This window comes from Eupeodes corollae, chromosome 1 (genome assembly GCF_945859685.1).
Source record: "Eupeodes corollae chromosome 1, idEupCoro1.1, whole genome shotgun sequence".
In the NCBI taxonomy this organism is placed as follows: domain Eukaryota; kingdom Metazoa; phylum Arthropoda; class Insecta; order Diptera; family Syrphidae; genus Eupeodes; species Eupeodes corollae.
In genome coordinates this window covers 154802278-154822578 of record NC_079147.1, presented here as the reverse complement: position 1 = coordinate 154822578, position 20301 = coordinate 154802278, and the positions used below count along the sequence as shown (strand labels likewise).

Here is a 20301-nt window from a genome sequence, read left to right as displayed (position 1 = left end):
TTCTGCACCGTATAGCAGGACGGGGATATTAAGGGTCTTATATAGCAACACTTTGGTCCCTCGAGAGAGGACTTTACCACTCAATTGCTTTCTTAGTCCAAAGAAAGAGCGGTTAGCAAGAGTTATTCTGCGTTTGATCTCAGCGCTGGTGTTGTTTTCTGCGTTTACAGCGGAGCCTAGCTAGACGAAGTCCTTGACTGCCTCAAAGTTACGTCTGTCGATTGTGACGTTTTGACCAAAACGTCGGTGTTGTATGTCCATTCTAGACGACAGCATGAACTTTGTTTTGCCCTCATTAACCGTTAAACTTATTTTTGCCGCCTCTGCCTCAATACTCACAAAAGCCCAATTGACATCACGCTGAGTTCTTCCCATTATGTCAATGTCATCAGCATATGCCAGTAATTGGACAGACTTTTGAAAGATAGTGCATCTAGTGTTGACGTGTGAGCTCTGCATTATTCTTTCAAGCACGATGTTGAAAAAATCGCATGACAGCGCACAACCATGTCTAAAACCTTTTTTGACATCAAAAGGTTCTGTTAAGTTGTTTCCAACCTTTATGGAGCAGCGTGAATTCTCCATGGTCATGCTGCACAAACGGACGAGTTTGGCAGGGATGCCAAAACTTGACATGGCTCTATACAGCTCGTCCCTGTAGATGCTGTCATATGCGGCCTTGAAATCGATGAAAAGATGGTGGGTGTCGATTTGGTGTTCTTGAGTTTTTTCCAGGATCTGCCGTAATGTGAATATTTGATCAATTGTGGACTTTCCTGGTCTAAGACCCCACTCTGATAAGGACCTATCAGGTTGTTAACGATGGGCTATGTTAAGTAGACTTATTCCTCTATAGTTGGTGCAGTTTAGAGGGTCTCCTTTTTTCAGGATCGGGCAAACAATACTGAGGCTCCATTTATCGGGCATGTTTTCTTCCGACCATAACTTACAGATAAGTTGGTGCATGCTCCTAACCAGCTTATCCCCAGCTGCTTTAAAGAGCTGGGCATTCAAGCCATCTGCTGCAGCGGCTTTATTAGACTTCAACTTAGATATGGCAAGCTTTACTTCGTCTAAGTGGGGAGGACTAAGCAAAAAAATTAATAAAAGTTGGTAAAAATTGATTTTCGACTCAAATATCTGTTCAAAACTCTGAGATATTGGCTTTTAACTACTTTTATCTTTTAAAAAATATTGTTGTCAACATTCAGTAAAATTTTGAGAAAAATCTAGTTGACAGTTTTTTTTACAAAAAAATAAAAACTTAACAAAAAAACGATACTAAAACTTTGTAAAAATTTACTTTCAAATAGCTTTTCAAAAATTAAAAATATTGTCTTCAAACTATTTTTATTTCACAGAAAATATTGTTTTCGATATTCAGTAGTTTTTTTTATCCTAAAAGAAATGGTACGCAAATTTGGTAAAAATCGATGTTCGTTTCTTGATATCTCTCAAATTAATTACATTCATCCAATTTGTAAAAATTTAAGAAATGCTACTAAAATTGGTAACAAAATTTTTCGACTAAAAATCTATTAAACAAAACTTGATTTTCAAACTAAACGACTTTTTACTCGTAAACCTAACACAAAAAACTACCAACTTTTAAGCAAGACAAATAGACAGACGGGATAGGAATTTAGAAGTTATCAGTGTGGGTCGCATCCCAGCCTCTTTTTATTATTACTATTTATTGAACTATGCATAAATGTACAAAACAATACTTTAAAGCTTATAGCTACCAAGGCTTCTAGCTGAAATAATAAAAATAGTATATTGAATGATATGATGTTTTAGGTTGCTAGCTGCAAGGGGGCGTTGGAGTCAGTAGAAGTATCAGGTTTGACTTATTCCGATCGCCCCCGCAGAGGTTTTATATAAATATGGGTTAAATACTGTGATATATATATTAATTAGTTTTAAGATATTGAAAATATTTTGTATGTTTTTTGTTCGGAAGGAACCAAAAGGAGATTTTTTAAATTATTGTTAAGAAGTTTATTATGAATTTCATTTCTTTATTAAGTTGATGACTGTGGGTAAGCTGAGTGTGACCAATCCTCAACTTGGTAAAGCATTTGTTCATTATTGCAAGTGTAGAGGTAGGGTAGACAATATCTTTCTTGGTATCATTGGTATTTGATATTGTTGAGTTGCTGTTTCTAGTGGTTATTTTGGCTTCATGGTCTTTTATTCCGATGTGACCTGGAACACAAAAAATCTTTATTGATTTTCCAAGTTTGATGACATTATCTCTGATTTTGCCAATGTAGGATGATCGATTGTTGACATTTTTGATGGCGGCTGAATTTTCAAGTTTTAAAGACTGTCCATGCATATCACTGTTTTTTTTTATTGGATTTGTACTCACATTTTGTGGCTTTTAAAACTGCTAAAGCTTCGGCCGAGAATAAAGCGAAAAATGGCGGTAGCTTTTTTGAAGAAATTAGATTGCTTTTTGAGTCAGCAACAGCGAAAAAAGTACCTTCCTCACACTTAAAATCATCGATTAAGATTATTTTCCAATTATAAGAGTAACTGATGAAAGGATCAATTAATTCGTGAAAATGTCGAACATACGAGTATATCGCTTTCGGAGTTGAATCTTTCTGATGTCTAGCGAGTGCATTGTTGATGGATTCATTGGGGAATATACAAGAAGGGGAATATACAAGAAGGGGAATATACAAGAAGGGGAATATACAAGAAGGGGAACACTCGCCATCTTTTTTTTTAATTTTTAGTTCAATAAAGCTTTTTCTCGCAAACAATAAAGTCATGTATTATAGTATGCTTATTTTATTAACAGAAGGAATAAGGATATTATGTATGTGGAAAAAGTGGAGAGCTTTTAATACCTTGAAAGCATCGTTTCCATCTAAAGCCTAGTACATACTTGTGAACCATCTCGTGAACCCATACAAATTTCAGTTTTTGGTTCAACCGTGAACTTGCTCGTGAAGCTGAGTGGAGAACAAAGTGGAGAGTTTTCGTTCACGGGCAATTCACGTGCAAAATGTACGGGAACTGTTGGTGAAGCTTTGACATTTGGTTTGTTCATGTTCACAACGTGTACTCACAAGTGTGTACCAGTGAGCAATGTCTAAAGTTCACTTTCTCCACTGGCGAACGTTCACTTCACGAGGAAGTATGTACTAGGCTTAAAGCCTAGTACATACTTGTGAACCATCTCGTGAACCCATACAAATTTCAGTTTTTGGTTCACCCGTGAAGCTGAGTGGAGAACAAAGTGGAGAGTTTTCGTTCACGGGCAATTCACGTGCAAAATGTACGGGAAGCTGAAGTCAAATGTTCACAACGTGTACTCACAAGTGTGTACCAGTGAGCAATGTCAAAAGTTCACTTTCTCCACTGGCGAACGTTCACTTCACGAGGAAGTATGTACTAGGCTTAACGCGGAACCGAACTAGACGTCATCTTCCGCATCGGCAAAGCAAAAACGCCGTTCGGTATGCTGTCACATATTTGGAGGAATAACTCTATCAGCTTAAGAACAAAGCTACGACTGTTTTGCACAAACGTCGAATCTGTGCTTTTTTATGGGTGGAGCACTTGGAAGGTTACTTCAGCCATAATAAGAAAGCTACAAACTTTCGTGAATAGATGTCGTAACATCCTAAGAATTTTCTGGATAAACCATATTTCAAATGAGGCCCGTCATAGAAGGACAGGTCAGGAACCTATAGAATCTATAATACGAAAACGTAAGTGGCAATAGATTGGACATACGCTTCGAAAAGGTAACGACTGCATTGCAGGCCAAGCAATGTAGTTGAATCCGCTCACACGAGAAGGAAGAAGAGCTGCACGACCGAGAACCACATGGCGCAGGACAGTAGAGGCGGAATAAGCATCACTAGGCAAGATTTAGATTGAGATGAAACACATCTCCGGAAACCGTACACGATGGCACGTAGGCGTAGAAGAGGATCTATGCCCCTTAAGAGGTTCCCAACAGGTTTAACAGGTCTGAGGACCTAAGTAGTAGTAAGTAAGAGTTCATTCGTAAAAGGATTTCTTTGAAGGAATTTTCTGCACGAGAGTTTTCTTTTATCTTTGAAAGAATGTAGAGATCGTCTCTATCTATTGTTATCTTCATGATAGCTTAAAATGATATAAGTGAAATAATTTTGCAATCCAAGAACATTGATTACACCTTGTACGCTGACAAGCTGTTTTATTTTTATTTGAAAATCCCCGAGCCTATTTTTGTTAAAAAAGTTTTCTAACCCTGTTATTTCATGAAGAATCGGTCACAATTGGGTCCCGATTTTACACTATTAAACCATATTTCAAATGAGGCCCGTCATAGAAGGACAGGTCAGGAACCTATAGAATCTATAATACGAAAACGTAAGTGGCAATGGATTGGACATACGCTTCGAAAAGGTAACGACTGCATTGCAGGCCAAGCAATGCAGTGGAATACGCTCACACAAGAAGGAAGAAGAGCTGGACGACCTAGAAGCACTTGGCGCGGGACAGTCGAGGCAGAATCAGCGTCACTAGGCAATATTTGGAGGGAGCTAAAACACATCTCCGGAAACCGTACACGATGGCACGTAGGCGTAGAAGAGGCCCTATGTCCCTTAAGAGGTTCCCAACAGATTTAATAGGTCTGAGGAGCTAAGTAGCAGTAAGTAAGAGTTCTTTCGTAAAAGGATTTCTTTGAAGTAATTTTCTGTACGAAAGTTTTCTTTAAACTTTAAAAGAATGTAGAGATCGTCTTTATCTATTGTTATCTTCATGATAACCTACAATGATATAAGTGAAATAATTTTTCAATCCAAGAACATTGATTTTTTATTTTATTTCAAAGTCCCTGAGCATATTTTTGTTAAATAAGTTTTCTGAACCTGTTTGGGCCCCGAGATCTTGTGATTTTACACTATTAAACATTTTTTCTTTGGGGCCCCGTGAAAACCACGATCTATGTCTATGTTGCGCAATCAATTCAAGATCTAAAAGATGGTATACTGGAAGTGAAAGAGCATATACAGCCACAGATGTTCGAATTAGGTAAAGAAAATTTCATGAAAAGGATATCATTTTGCAACCATATCCGTGGCGTATTTTCGGTTGATATGATTTATTTATTGCTAATAGCATTGTTTTAGCTTTATAATTATATTAATATTCATTGATTTCTCTTTAATAATACTCATTTTTTTTTAAATATCAAAATGAAACCTGTTATTGAAAAATAAAAGTACGTATACGCCACAGTGTATTTTTTTGTTTATGGGAAAACACATTCAATCATAACTTACAGCAATGTGCTACTATGATTCTTACAGCTAATTAGTTTATTTTGTTTATCTTTATTTTTCGTTTGAACTCATATCAGAATTTTTTAGGAAAAGTCAACATTTTTCACATCCATTGAATTTTGAAAGCCAACTGTCTTACATGGGTCATGTGTTCTCTCAGCCTATTTGGCATTTTAAATAAAAGTCCTTTAGAAACTAAATTTGCCACGTCAATAATTTGTAAAAAATAAAATGATGGTCAAATATAATATTAAATTTGAAATTGCAATAATCAAAATAACGTTATATTATTTTGATAATTACGAATTTTTACCACAATCACAGAACTTCTTAATTTGTCCTGAGTATAATTTACAAAAATAACAAAATTCCTTATCAACCTCGATTCGCTCCCCGATCAGGAAAAATAAAACAAAACAAAAATATAAACTCATTTCATTAATGAATTTGTGTGTTTATTTTTCTGCAATCGCATTTAACAATCAACAAAAACTCAAACTATGACCTTGTATCGCAGTGTTATTTTATTTCCATTCAAAATTACGTCATTTTTATTTCTGCTTTCATTTAGCAGATATTTCTTTGTTATTGTATGTTAAAGTTGTTGGTGTCTTATAATTTTAACAAAATTATTTCACATGAGTAATCTGATAAACAAATAAAAAATTTCTTTTAAAATACGTATTGCAATAAATCTTAATTTTATACCAAATAAAATCCACGAATGGGTCGCATGAGTTTGCTCTCATATCCAAAGAGTATGTTCATAAATAGTATGTCTATAATTTAAGATTTAAAAATATACTAACACATGGGTTTGTCTTCAAAAATTTGGCAAATGGCATTTGATTTCCCAAAAAAAACCTTAGTTTTTGAAAATTTTAGAGCGTTTTTATTTAAATTTTATTCAAAAATATTTTAAGTACGCGTTTCAAACATATTGATATAGATTTTATAATTGATTTTCATAAAAAAAATGTTGTCACATTTACGAGATATAGAATTTTGAAAACGAAAATTAAAGGCTTTTAAAAATCCAACAAATTAATAACAAAATTGAAATCGGTTAATGAGTTCCTTAGAAAATTTTAAAACAAAGAGACGGTTCTATGGAGGTTAACCTTTTTAAAGTAATACAAACATATTTTTTTTTTAAATTGGATGAAGCCAAAATAATGAACAAAAAATATATACAAATCTCTCGGTTATTTTTTGAGTAAATTTAAATTTTGGCGAAAACTGTTATTTTTGGTATAAGGACAAAAATGAATGGCCTAACGCGAATCTGCGTAAAATCTAAACTTCTAGGTTTGAACTAAATCAACCCAATGGCTTTGGCTGTAGGAGCGAGGAAAAAAAGACAGACAAACAGACGGACGGAATCGCTAGACCATGTTTGATTAAAACCTCGAGTTCCAATCACCCGTGGCATAATAGTAAGTGCGTTGTACTGTGCTGTACTGAAAATCCATCGTATTAAAGAAGCGACTCCTTTCTGGATCTTTTTCTGTACGACATAACTAGACTAACAGTTACAGACAACGTGAGTAGTCACCCTGGAAACTGCTTACAGACAGTCGAGTAGGGCAGTGATCACTGCGAACTGGCTGCTGTAATGTAGATTCCGAACGAACGCGTAGAGTTGGAGGAATACGTTGCAACGCACTCTTACAATTACAGTAAGATGCGTTGGCCTCGTTTTACCAACGCCTTAGCGAGAGAACTTCATTCGAGTGACACAGCCCCACCAATCAACAGAAACCTGACAAGAACAGAAATTGACCAACATTTACAACAGATGGACGAAACAATAAGACGAACAATGGAATGGACAATAACAAAGTACAAAGAACGGGACCAAATGGACGCTTACAGAAACGTGACTATTGGCGCACTACGGCACAAGATTGGCTAACTGACAGGACTCAAAAACTTGTACAGACGACTTACAGACCCACACGACTTGGAGGTAAGGATACTGAAGTCGTCAATAAAATCTGTTGATTAAGGAGAACTACAGGTTATCAATTAACATGTACTGGGACCGCAAGATCCGGTTAGTTAACTCCAGTGACCCTAGTATGTTCCCTAAAATCAACAAGATATTCAGAATAAATAACGATAATGATCTTCCGTGTCTGAAACTCTAAAGAACTGAAGAGAACAGGGACGTACTCAGGACAGCGCAAATAGATCCAGAAGAAGCCATCTTTGACGATGACTTTTATATAATTGAAGTCCCAAGGAAAAAGTGGAGGCGGTGGGAGCTGCTTTCCTGCAAGTGTACAAGGTTAATGTTAGCAATCGCCCCAACCACGACCTGGAAAACAGAGCCCCTCCTTAATCACTTTTACTTTCGAAATGATATCACACAATGGCAATCTGAGAACCACGGTTTCATGCGGTTCGATGACGATTCCCTGACAAATGCCATAATCGCCGAGCAAACGAAAGCAAGTCCCTTGTTAGTGACGAAGGTTGAGCTTCAGCTCATCTTCAATTCAATAAAAAATAAAAAGTCAGCAGGTGTCGATGGTATATCCAACGTTGTACTAAGACATTTACTGATGGAGGAAATTGACATTTAATGCCCTGAATAATGCATATTATCCAGTGAATTGGAAGGCCGCTGTGGTTCATCCTCTCCCTAAAAAGGGAAAGCTCAATTCCAACCCGTCAAATCTTCGGTCGATAAGTCTTCTTCCGAGCATCATCAAAGTTTTCGAAAAGATCATCAATACGGCTCTGACTAAGTGGGTTGCGGACAACAAAATAAATCCGGATAACAAGCTCGGGTTCGAGGCGGGTCATGACACAATTCATGCTGTGTCTAAACTCGTTACTGATATCAAATGGAATAAATCAAAACAACAATGCACAGGTGCTGTTCTGGTTGATTTGGAAAAGGCCTTTGATACCGTATGGTAAGAGGGCCTTTACCTAAAACTGAGTAGGCTTGGCATAAGCAAGCCATTGTTGTATATTCTTTATACAACGGCTTAACGGGAGAAAGTTTATTGTCAAAAGTGGCAATGTAACTTCTACCACAACATTCTCAATTAAAAATGGTCTTCAACAGGGAGCGGTGAATTCGCTGATTCTCTTCACCATTTACACCAGCGATCTGATAGGTAGTCTTACAAAGGCAATTGCGTACGCCGACGATCTAATTGCGTACAGAACGGCCCGAAAGGTTGAGGTTATTAGAATTCTCTTGCAGCGTGATTTCGACAAGATTCAGCGATATTGCGACGACTAGAAACTGAAAATAAATGTCCAGAAGTCGTAGACAATTTTGTTCCGGACTCCGTTGGCTAGGGCCATGAGGGATACGTGCAAGAATTGTCGCAAGATGGTCGTCGTTGATCTTCTCAGACAGCCATTAGCGAGCAAAAGTGTGGTGAAGTACCTCAGTGTCTGGTTAGATCAGTATTTATATTTCGACAGACATATAAATGCTGCTCTGACCAGGGCCAGAGGACCCTTCGCTCTGACGAAACGGCTGTTTTTTAGCAGTCGGTTTGACCCCAGAGTGAAGGTAATTTGCTACATGGCCCTCATACGGCCAATGATCGTGTATGGTTATACTGTGTGGTTCAACGTTGCCCCTTCCCAGATAGAGAAGTTTAGGGTGTTTACGACGCTGTACCGGCTTATATCGAACAGCCGAATCTTCTTATGTGTATTACTATTCCAACGAGGTCCTATACAGCGGGGCTCGAATCAACAGAATTGACAATTTCGTGATAAAATTCGTTCGAGGTCACATTGCAAGAACTATGTCTTCGACCAACAATTTCATTTGCGGGGCGTTCTATCCGAACGACGAGTATTTTGAAAGGGCACGCTTAAGCGGCTTCATTTCACCAGAGGCATTCCTTTTTTCAGATACATGCGGTCTGATACAAGATAGATTGGCAGTTCCGCTAATAGGCGACTCCTCTACAATTGGGACGTCATGGCACAAGGCGGAGCAGAGCTTCTTCGGTTCAGTAGGGCTGTGTCCGAACGGGACCGAACTGATAGGGTGAAGCAGGAGAACCAGTTATGGAGGCTTCAATCTGCACTTGATAGTGGGTAGTCGGGATGGGGGTTTAAGCCTTGGGCGGCTTACATACATGTTTTATAGTTTTAAGTAGAATAGGCATGGAATAACATGGAATGCAAAAAAATTAATAAAAAAATAAAAAATAAAAATACAACAAAATCTGAAAAACAAAAGACGTTAAATAGTTAGATTGGCTGCTGTGGTTGTTCTAGTTTTAAATAGTTTATAGGTAGGATAGGTAATTTAAGTTAGTTTTAAATTTTATTTAGGGACCTAAATTTAAGTAGTTTTGAAGTAAAAATAAAAAAGGATATTGATTTTTTTAATTTTCTAATAAATAAAAAAATGAATAAAATTGAATTAAAATTAAATAGATCTTAGGACCGAAAAGCCCTGGAGTGTCCGTATGGGATCATTAAGTTATGGATAACTAGGCTAGTTTTATGAATTTTTGTCTAGCTTTAAGATAGTTTTAAGAAATAATGAATAGAAATAAATTAAAATAAAAAAAAATATTAAAACATGTTTTTTTTACGGGTACTGCCTCTTGAGAGGAATTGACAAATTCTCCAAGAGTAACTCTTGTCATGAAAAGTGGTTTCTCAAATTAGCCGTTCGGATTCGGTTTAAGACTGTAGGTCCCCTCCATCTCTGACATCAGTACTCGCACACAGAAATGGTGGAAAGTTGTAAGTCACTACGCCCTAGTTCACAATTTTCCAATTTTCTTACGGATGAAAAACTTTCTTTGATGTGGATGGCACCACATGGATCGAGACGCAATCGATTTCTGCGCAAGCGTTTTTATGGCATGGTTATCTTTCGCCGAGGCGACGTGAATTGGTCACCAATTGTTTGTTTGAATTAACATTTAACCTTTTTCTCGTGTAATTTTCTTAAGTCGCATATCTATGCAAATAAGCCGCAAATCACCATCTCCCTAAAAAATAAATTCAGTCTGATTTATATGCAAGGTCATGGAAAACTAGACCTTTCGAATACATCCAACTCAGCGAAGCGAGTTGAAAAGTTGTTTTATTTCACACATAAAATAAAGATAACACTTTGTTAATATCTCATTTACAACTTCATTTTATAAAATTTTGAAATCATCGCGCCTTTAATGGAAACCCCTTTACTATACTGAGCCTTTGTTCTTTCTAAATTTTTCCAAAATCTTAGTTTCAACACTACTACCTATTTACAGGAACAATGCACGCCAGTGTTTGATCGTAATTTAATTACACAATACATTAAGCCAGAAGTTTAAAATTTGTAATTCAGATTTAGCATCTCAGTTCTTGCTTTAAACAAAGTACCTATTTGATTTGCAGAAAGATTAATATTAAAATAATTGTTTACAAACAAAGTGTGATTGAGTTGCTTGTAGACCAATCTGCTTGGAGAGGTTCGATCCCTATTCAAGAACTTGAGATACAATGAATCATCAACCAACGCAATACATTCATAAAACCTACCTTTCCAATTATCAAGAGAAGTTGTACCAAGGTTTAGATTAAACCCGTGCGCATTTGCTATTTCATACCATTTTTTAAACGGCGATAAATTCCTTTGGAATGTGAAATCCATTATTTGCTTATGAAGATTTTCATTCGACCTTTGCAATACTTTTACTATGAAATCAGCATTAAATTTAAGAATTTTTTAGAAAAATCGGAGGGATCCCTGATTCCACATGTATAGCGTAAGTTGGTGTATAGTTTGGAAGTTTAAATATTCTTTAAAAAAAGAAGCGTTGCACTATCTCAAATTCATCGAGATCTTAGTAACCAAAAACTTGACTGGCATAGCATAAGCATGAGTTTATAGTAGCTTCAAAAACTCCAAATTTAGCTAAGATGCCTCTGTACTTATTGCAGAAGATTTTGTTCCATATAAGGTTTTTTGCAGTTTTTGCCGATAAGCATTTTTCCTTAACATGGGCATAAAGTAGTACCTTAATAAGTAGATTTCCAAACCTAACACCCCCAGGAAAATTACGGGAGACATCGTCAATAAAAAGGGCGAACATAATCGGGCTTAAGGGGCAAAGTCAATGAAAAAGACATAAAGTTTCTGTTTGTCATCGATGAAACGTTTTGCTATATTGGAGAGTGCGAAGATTTGATCCACAGTTGAAAGACCAGAGCGAAAACCAGCTTGGAAAGTGCTTAGCAATTTGTTTTCTTCTACCCACCTCATAAGTCTGCAGTATAGAATTTGGGTAAATATTTTTCTCAAACAAGGAAGAATCGAAATGCCCCTATAGTTTGCTGGTGAGCTTGGATCTAGTTTTTTAAAAAATGACTGAGGTATTTCTTCTTTTTTAAAAAGCTTATTAAAAAAATAAGGAAGAAGATTTAGGAAAGACGGGGATGAGTTTTTATAAAATTCAGCTGGGATTCCATCTAGCCCGGCTGCCTTGTTGTTTTTTATGTTTTTAAGGGTTGCTTGCAATTCATTTATTGTCGTCTAGGTCTGGAATAGTGACTGAGGGTGAAGCATATTGAAATAGTTTGAGTTTGTTGACGCGTTAAGAAGTTCCTTGAAATGGTTTGCTAGTAACTCTACATTTATTGTAGTTGCTGAAACATTTTTAACGCAACCTAACAATCTTACTTTAGACCAAAATAATTTTGAGTTTTTACATTTTTATAAACCTACTGCTAAACCAGCCATAAAAGTTTTTTTGTTTATTTTTGCATACTCGCCTATATGTTTTATTTGCATCTAGGTAGAGCGATTAAAAGAAATTAGACTTTGTTTTCCTAAAAATGTTAAGCATCGCAAAGGACTTTTTTCTGAGTTCTATGCATTCCCAATCGTACCACTCAGCTGTAAAATTTTGTTTCCTTTTGGGTGGCATGGCTGAACCCTTAATAACTTCTATTATTTCGTCAGCCGATTAGCACTTCTTACTGCTGTAGAATAATTAAATTAAGCAGAGTAGAAAGGGTCAGTATGTACTAAGAGGGCGTGGTATCCGCCCACTTTTCTTGTATTGGCAATAAGTTTTTTGAAATACTTTTGATCCTTGTAGAATCAAGAAATTCAAAAGTGTGGAAATTGATTCAATGTTGGAAATCATAACTCTGGGTTTGTACCCTCAGGGGCATGGTATTTGCCCACTTTTCATGTATATGTTATCATTTACAAAGAATGCTTTTCATGCTTGTATAGTGATGAAATTAAACAGTGAATAAGGGGGGGTAAACCTATGTACATTCTAAGACGTAACTTTAAAATTGAAGGTTAAGCACTCATGGAGCGTTTACTTCTAAAGGGTGATTTTTTTGAGGTTAGAATTTTCATGCATTAGTATTTGACAGATCACGCGGGATTTCAGACATGGTGTCAAACAGAAAGATGCTCAGTATGCTTTGACATTTCATCATGAATAGACTTACTAACGAGCAACGCTTGCAAATCATTGAATTTTATTACCAAAATCAGTGTTCGGTTCGAAATGTGTTTCGCGCTTTACATCCGATTTATGGTCTACATAATCAAACAAGTGAGCAAACAGTAAATGCGATTGTGACCAAGTTTCACACTCAGTTTACTTTATTGGACATTAAACCAACCACACGAATGCGTACAGTGCGTACAGAAGAGAATATTGCGTCTGTTTCTGAGAGAAGACCGTGAAATGTCGATTCATCGCCGTTCGCAGCAATTGGGTTTGTGTTATTCGACCACATGGAAGATTTTACGCAAAGATCTTGGTGTAAAACCGTATAAAATACAGCTCGTGCAAGAACTGAAGCCGAACGATCTGCCACAACGTCGAATTTTCAGTGAATGGGCCCTAGAAAAGTTAGCAGAAAATCCGCTTTTTTATCGACAAATTTTGTTCAGCGATGAGGCTCATTTCTAATTGAATGGCTAGGTAAATAAGCAAAATTGCGGCATTTGGAGTGAAAAGCAACCAGAAGCCGTTCAAGAACTGCCCATGCATCCCGAAAAATGCACTGTTTGGTGTGGTTTGTACGCTGGTGGAATCATTGGACCGTATTTTTTCAAAGATGCTGTTGGACGCAACGTTACGGTGAATGGCGATCGCTATCGTTCAATGCTAACAAACTTTTTGTTGCCAAAAATGGAAGAACTGAACTTAGTTGACATGTGGTTTCAACAAGATGGCGCTACATGCCACACAGCTCGCGATTCTATGGCCATTTTGAGGGAAAACTTCGGAGAACAATTCATCTCAAGGAATGGACCGGTAAGTTGGCCACCAAGATCATGCGATTTGACGCCTTTAGACTATTTTTGTGGGGCTACGTCAAGTCTTAAGTCTACACAAATAAGCCAGCAACTATTCCAGCTTTGGAAGACAACATTTCCGAAGAAATTCGGGCTATTCCGGCCGAAATGCTCGAAAAAGTTACCCAAAATTGGACTTTCCGAATGGACCACCTAAGACGCAGCCGCGGTCAACATTTAAATGAAATTATCTTCAAAAAGTAAATGTCATGGACCAATCTAACGTTTCAAATAAAGAATCGATGAGATTTTGCAAATTTTTTTTTTTTTAAGTTCTCAAGCTCTTAAAAAATCACCGTTTATTAGCTTAGTTATCATTTAAGTGAAACATATTGCATGAACAAATTCAAATGGGTGATTGGGAACTAAATCATAAACAAAGAAACAAATTTTAATTTTGTAAAAATTGTCATTAAATCAGACAAAATTTCAGAATGGACATGTACGAGTACCTGTGAAAACATTCATTATGCATTATATTCAACAAAACGCCCTCGTATTTGGTGTGATTTCTACATCCATTAAGGATCGATCAAATATATTAATTTCCTAAGAAAAGGTTACAATAAATTTTGCAATATCCTAATCCTTATAACAAATAAACCACGAATTTTGTACCTGTGCTCTGTAACAAAAATTATATTATAATCGTATCATTTATAAAGGATGGTTAAATTTTAAGGACCGATCGTGATTTTGAATAAAACAAAAGTTATTTAAGAAAGTCATTTCTTTTTATTATGATTCTATTGGTATAGTTCAATTATATATGGAACAAAATATCGGCTAAATTGCTGCGGCAAACTCATCGGCACCATCCGGATGTCCGCATTTTTTATAACGCTGAGGCATAATTGAGGTTTTATGCCGATAATGCTCTTGATTCCTGCTATCTTGCTATCATATCCACGTAAACCTTTTCCTTAAAAAACTTCAAAGAATAAAGTCCAACAGTTTCAATTGACATCGCCACCACGTGAGATAACAAGGCCATTCAATTTGTCGCACAAAAAAACCTTTGTTTCGATGACTGTGTTGGCAAGTGGTACCCTCCCTTTGAAACTAAACATCGTCCACACCCATATCTTCTTAATCTATCTCACGATAGCGAGCACCATTCACAGTAACTGCCTGACCGACCTCATTTCAAAAAAATAAGGTGCAATGTGGGTGCATCTTATCCCCTACAATCCCAGAGTGCCCAAATTTGGCTAAAATTGAATTATTCTGAAATAAAAAAATGTCAAATTAAATGCAGAAAAAAGTTCACGTCTAAGTGTGGTTCACATTCAACATCGGCCCTTAAAATTTAACCGCCCTTTATTGTCTCTTTCCCGGAATGAATAGATTAAAATATAAAACTTTGCAAAAAGCAATGAAATTACACCAAATACATAAATGTTAAAAAGTAGAAGCCACATTCTGATGTATAAAAAAAACTGATTAATTAGTCTGACGCGTAAAGTATTAGATATTAAACCTGTCTTAAAAATATTCTTCAGAGTATCAAAAAGATCCACATTTTTCAGAATCTTATTTATCTCAAGACCAAATCTAGAAAATTTTGATAATATGTTAAATGTTTTATAATTAATGACAAAAATCTTTCATCAATATTTTCAGCTCTCTAATTCAATACTATAATCATGGCTGGACCACTACTCAACACATGCTGCCGCTGCACATCGCTACGGACGGGCTCAATCATATCCGGACTCTTGGCTATAATACTTTCTATCTTAACAATCATAGTGATCTTCATAACCCGAGTGGAATTCAAAACCATTCTCTTGGACTGGCTACCGTCGAGTGTGGTTAAAATTATCCTCGTGATCAATTTGTGCATGACAATTCTGATATCAACACTAATGATGGTCGGAGTGTTAAAGGTTCGTATGTGGTTACAATAAAAGTTTCTATAGAAACAAATTATATCAAATTTAACATTTGAAATTCTATACCTCAGTGGTTTTGTTATATGAAAAAAGATACATACGAGTAGTAACTAATTTTATTTCTAATTACAATTATTTTATAGAGAAATCATTACCTTATGCTGCCATGGGTTGTGCTTGGAATTATGATCGCACTTGGCCTGCTTATTTCAGTTATCTACACAGCGGTGATGTTCTTTATCGATGGTTTTGTATTAACCGGAGTGCTGTGGCTTATATTTGGATTACTTTGTGTCGGTAAGTTGTTTAATTTGATATCATTTGTTTGGTTTCGTATTTCGAAGTATAAAAGCGTGCGAAAAATTGTTAATATCTATAAATAAGTAGAACAGCTTTTTATCTTGATGCATATGTAGTAATTTAACTTTAGTGAGAAACTTTTATAAGAAAGTCGAAAGTTCTGTTTTTATAGCAATCAAATAAAATCAACAGTCCGTTGAGAACTAGTGACTTACGACTCTCAACCATTTCTGTGTACGAATAATGTTGTCAAGAATGGAAGGGACCTACAATTTAAACCCGAATCCAGACGGCTTATTTGAGAAAGCACTTTTCATGACAAGAATTACTCTTGGAGGAATTAAATTACTCGCAAGAGGCCGTACCCGTGAAAAAAAACTTTAGATGGCACAGGCAGGGATCGATAACAAGACCTCTAGCATGACAGTCCAACGCATTAACGATCATGCCACGTGCACTTTTACAGCAATTGCCTTTGTTTTTAACTTCCAAAAAAAAAAGTGATACATGCAATGAATCAACAAATTTCACCAAAAAGAAATTATCCGGTTCCCGATTCGTTGAGGGCCACAATACGGGATATTATATTCTTCCCTAATTTGCTTTCCCTTGCAAGATCTCTCCATGAGTCGAGATCAAGCGCTCTTGCGTCACTAATGGCTAAATCACAAACGCTCTTCAGCTTCGGCTTCGTCTGCGTTACGGTGGGCTTGCTTCGAGGTTGCTTTGAATCAAATCAAATGGGGTGGCGCAACAGTCCGTTGTGAACCAGGGCCTAGTGACTTACAACTCTCAACCATTCCTGTGTGCGAGTACTGTTGTCAGGAATGGAAGGGACCTACAATTTAAGGCCGAATCCGAACGGCTAGTTTGAGAAAGCACTTTTTCATGACAAGAATTACTCTTGAAGGATTTGTCAATACCTCGCAAGAGGCAGTACCCGCGAAAATTATTTTTAAATTATGGTGGCACAGGCAGGGATTGAACCCAAGACCTCTTGCATGACAGTCCAACGCACTAACCATCATGCTACGGGTACTACGGTTGCTTTGAATGACATTTCTATTATTTCATCCCTCCAAAGAGCAAATATTTTGTTTGTTGACATTTTTTTACAGCTGTTGAGCTGTCAGACAAAGCAAATGTTCAGATAATTGAACTAGAACTTCCGTTTGGAGTCACATTACGTTACATTACGTTCTTTTCCTTACGATTGTCAAACGAAACGTGAGGTCGAAGCTCCATTGTGATAGCATGCATTGAATTCCTATGGCTGAACTCGTAAACGTCAGGCGAAGCCGAAGCTGAATCGTGTTTGTGTTTTAGCCATAAACGACTGGTGCCTGTAGCGGATGTTCGGTCTTCCTCGTGATCCATTTGCTCAATGTGGCCGAGCTAATGTAGTTGGTGTGTTTTAGCACAGCTCGTAAAATTCACGATTGAAATTTTTTTATCCATTCACTCTCTTCGCTAAAAGAACCAAACAGCCACATAATAATTTTCTCTCAAAAGTGCCCAATATCAATTTCACTATTTTAAACTTATCGTTCAGCACTTGGAGCCATGCTGCCGTTGAGTAGAACTCGTGAAATAAAGTTTTTAATAACGTGTACTTTGTCTTTCGAGATAGAACTTTAAGGACCGATGTGTTTCTCGAAACTGAAGTAGCAGCGGTTTTTAGGGCAATTCTTCTTCTTTAAATTTCCAATGAGTTGTCGTTCTTGGAATTGATATCTGTTCCGAGGTAGCTGGATTCCGTGACTGTCTCGAAATTACAGCTACCAACAGAAAAGTCTTGTTTTAGATGATGCTTTGTTTGTTGGTAGCATATTCTTTGTTTTGTCCTCGTTATCTTTAAGTCCAACGCGTTTCGCCTGTTCATCTATAGCCGAAAATGCTTTCAGATCAGCTTAATTGGAGTGGCCAATAATGTCGATTTCTACTGCCTTCAAGGTAAATACCACTTTTGAGTACTATCTACAATGTTAAAGAAATCACATGATGTGGCATCTCCTATCCTGAACTCTATAAACGCCTGGAATAGCTCGGTAGAGGACGTTGCACGTATCTTGTAATGACATGCGGCATATCTGGATAATTTTTTCGGGATTGTGAATTCTGATATCGCGAATAGAAACCCTTGGCGAATTATGTTTCCATATGTGGCTTTGAAAAGATGGTTTGACGGGTCTTAAATTTCGTTGATCTTTTCTTCTAGTGTCAATCGCTGATCTATTCTGAAGTCACATTGATACATGCCGATTATGCTAAATGTAGTTGCTGAAGCGTTTAAGATGCATATAGTAGTTAGTAAGATGGGTTCTTGTAATAATTAACATTGAGCAGGGAATGCATATGTAATTTTGCAGGACATAAGATTGCCGTTTTAATAAATTGATTTATTGGATTATTTGACCGGTCATCGGGCATACTTTCCTCTTCCCACAATTGGTTGGTTAATTGAAGAGTTCCGGAGGAAGACCATCTGAGCCGGAGGATTTGCTGTTATTAAGCTTGTTGATGGCTTTATCAACCTCTTCAATATTATAAGCTGGGACTGGGTTTTCATTGACTGGTCACATGCGTCTTTGCTCTTCAAGTTTTTTCTCCTTACCTATTCAGCACTGCCAGAAATGCTGCTTAACCTTGCCTACAATTTCCCGTGGTTTAATGACTAGGTTTTTTTAGCTGCTTCGAACAGTCTGCATCCCGATTCTATAACCAGATGCGATTTTCTTGTCAGTCTCTTGGCATTTTTATAAAAATCCCTTAGCTTTTTTCTTTCTACTCAGTATTTTCGTTTTTCTCTTTTTACAGTTTTCCTCTTTAACTGTGTTTGTATTTTTACATGTTTCGTCTCCAACTTCTACGTGGTTGGGAGTACGTGGATGAGAGCTTCCAGGACAATTTCTTACTGTAGTCTCTGGCATACTCTGGTGTGCTCTGTCATGCAGTATTGAATTTCTTGGATAAGGGACCTTTACTTTTGTTGGAAAGTCGGGCTTCGAACTTTTTCATAAAAATAAAGTGGTCAGAGTCCACATTTGCAACCCTGAAGATTCTCAAGCACAAGATGTTGGAAGAGTGCCTTGGGTCAATTGGCAATTGGTGGATGTGGTTGGCAGTTCCACCATCTGGAGATCGCCAGGTTACTGTGTGTATTCTTCGTATGGGAAACCAAATTCGATTAGTCGGAAGCAGCTCTCTGTTGTCGTTTCGTGAAGGTTATGCTTTCGAAATAGTGAGCCAAAGATATTTTCTTTCAAGATGTTAACATTAAAGTCACCAAACACGATTTTGAAATCGTACTCTGGACAAGCACCAAGCTTTATTAAGTATTCTGTTAAACTCTGCCTTATTACACTCCTCAGCTTTATTGGTAGGGGCGTGTGTGTGTAGCTTTGATGCGGATCACAGCCAGGCGATCGTTAATCGACTTGAAATCTATGGTATCCGAACTGGGCCGATTTCCCACGGCTAATCCGTATCCTAACATGTTTATTCTTTGTTGAAAGCTGTAATGAATGTCGCAATTTTTTCTTTTCGTTATTCTTGATACTTTCCATCGCATCTCCTGGATCGCGGTAGTATTTTCCTTCCACTGCAAAAGGACATAATCAAGTTTTTATTTAATGCACCTGGTGTAGAGTATTCCTACATTTCAGGTGCATATTCCTGGTTACCATTTTAAAGGGGTAATTTTCCAAGGCTACACGCTTTTTCAAATAACATTTGTTTTTATTTTTTGTACTGTAAATCTCATTGCTTTAAACTTTTTGAAACTAAGCACACTCTTTTTATTTCAGTAATCCTAACTTATTGCTGGTGCGTTGTTTACAGTGAGTACTATGCACTTTCAGATGAAAGCTCAAGAGGACGTTACAACAAACAACCATACCGCCGTTAAGTTCGTCAAGCCAATAATAAATTATATAAACACATTTTTTTAATTGTTAACTTTATAATATTTATATATTTTAATATTAAAACTAATAAAAACAAATATTATTTATTGTATGTAGTAATTTTAATAATTAATATAATAATTGTTGATAATAACTACAAATCAGTAGAACGTAAAATTAAAATAAAATTTATTTGTGAAACTTATCTCTGACGAAAAGAAGAACTTAATAATGAAATGCAATACTCACACACATTTAAATACAAATAAAAAGAAATTTTGACTATAATATTTTTTAACTGAAAACACTCTTGCAAAAATATAAAATTTCTTTACATTACTGAAAAAGGATCCTTATTTTTTTATAATAACCGCACACTCAAGAGGATTTTTGATAACCCTACACGATGCGCATTTGTTTTGAACTCCTGAATATTGAAATGACTGATAAAGAAAAAGTTATGTGGTAAAACATTTCACATTAGCGTAGTACGGCTAAAAAACGAATCTTTATACTTGACATTACGATCGAAGTTTGGCTCAAGGGTATACTGAGCATTCCTAGAAGCTCGAGTTTTTCAGTAAAATTGCTTG

The 20301-nt window shown here is 36.5% G+C and overlaps 1 protein-coding gene across 1 annotated transcript in view; it reads left to right on the top strand.

Annotated features, from left to right (window-relative positions):
* LOC129939430 (uncharacterized) overlaps positions 1 to 19996 on the top strand; it is a 62813-nt gene extending 42817 nt beyond the window's left edge. Inside the window, exons 2-4 of the mRNA XM_056047440.1 lie at positions 15232 to 15497; positions 15647 to 15800; positions 19610 to 19996. Of these exons, the coding sequence (XP_055903415.1) occupies positions 15255 to 15497; positions 15647 to 15800; positions 19610 to 19710 (498 nt within the window). The 5' untranslated portion in view covers positions 15232 to 15254 and the 3' untranslated portion in view covers positions 19711 to 19996. The remainder of the gene's footprint in view (positions 1 to 15231; positions 15498 to 15646; positions 15801 to 19609) is intronic.
* Positions 19997 to 20301: the final 305 nt, after the last annotated feature.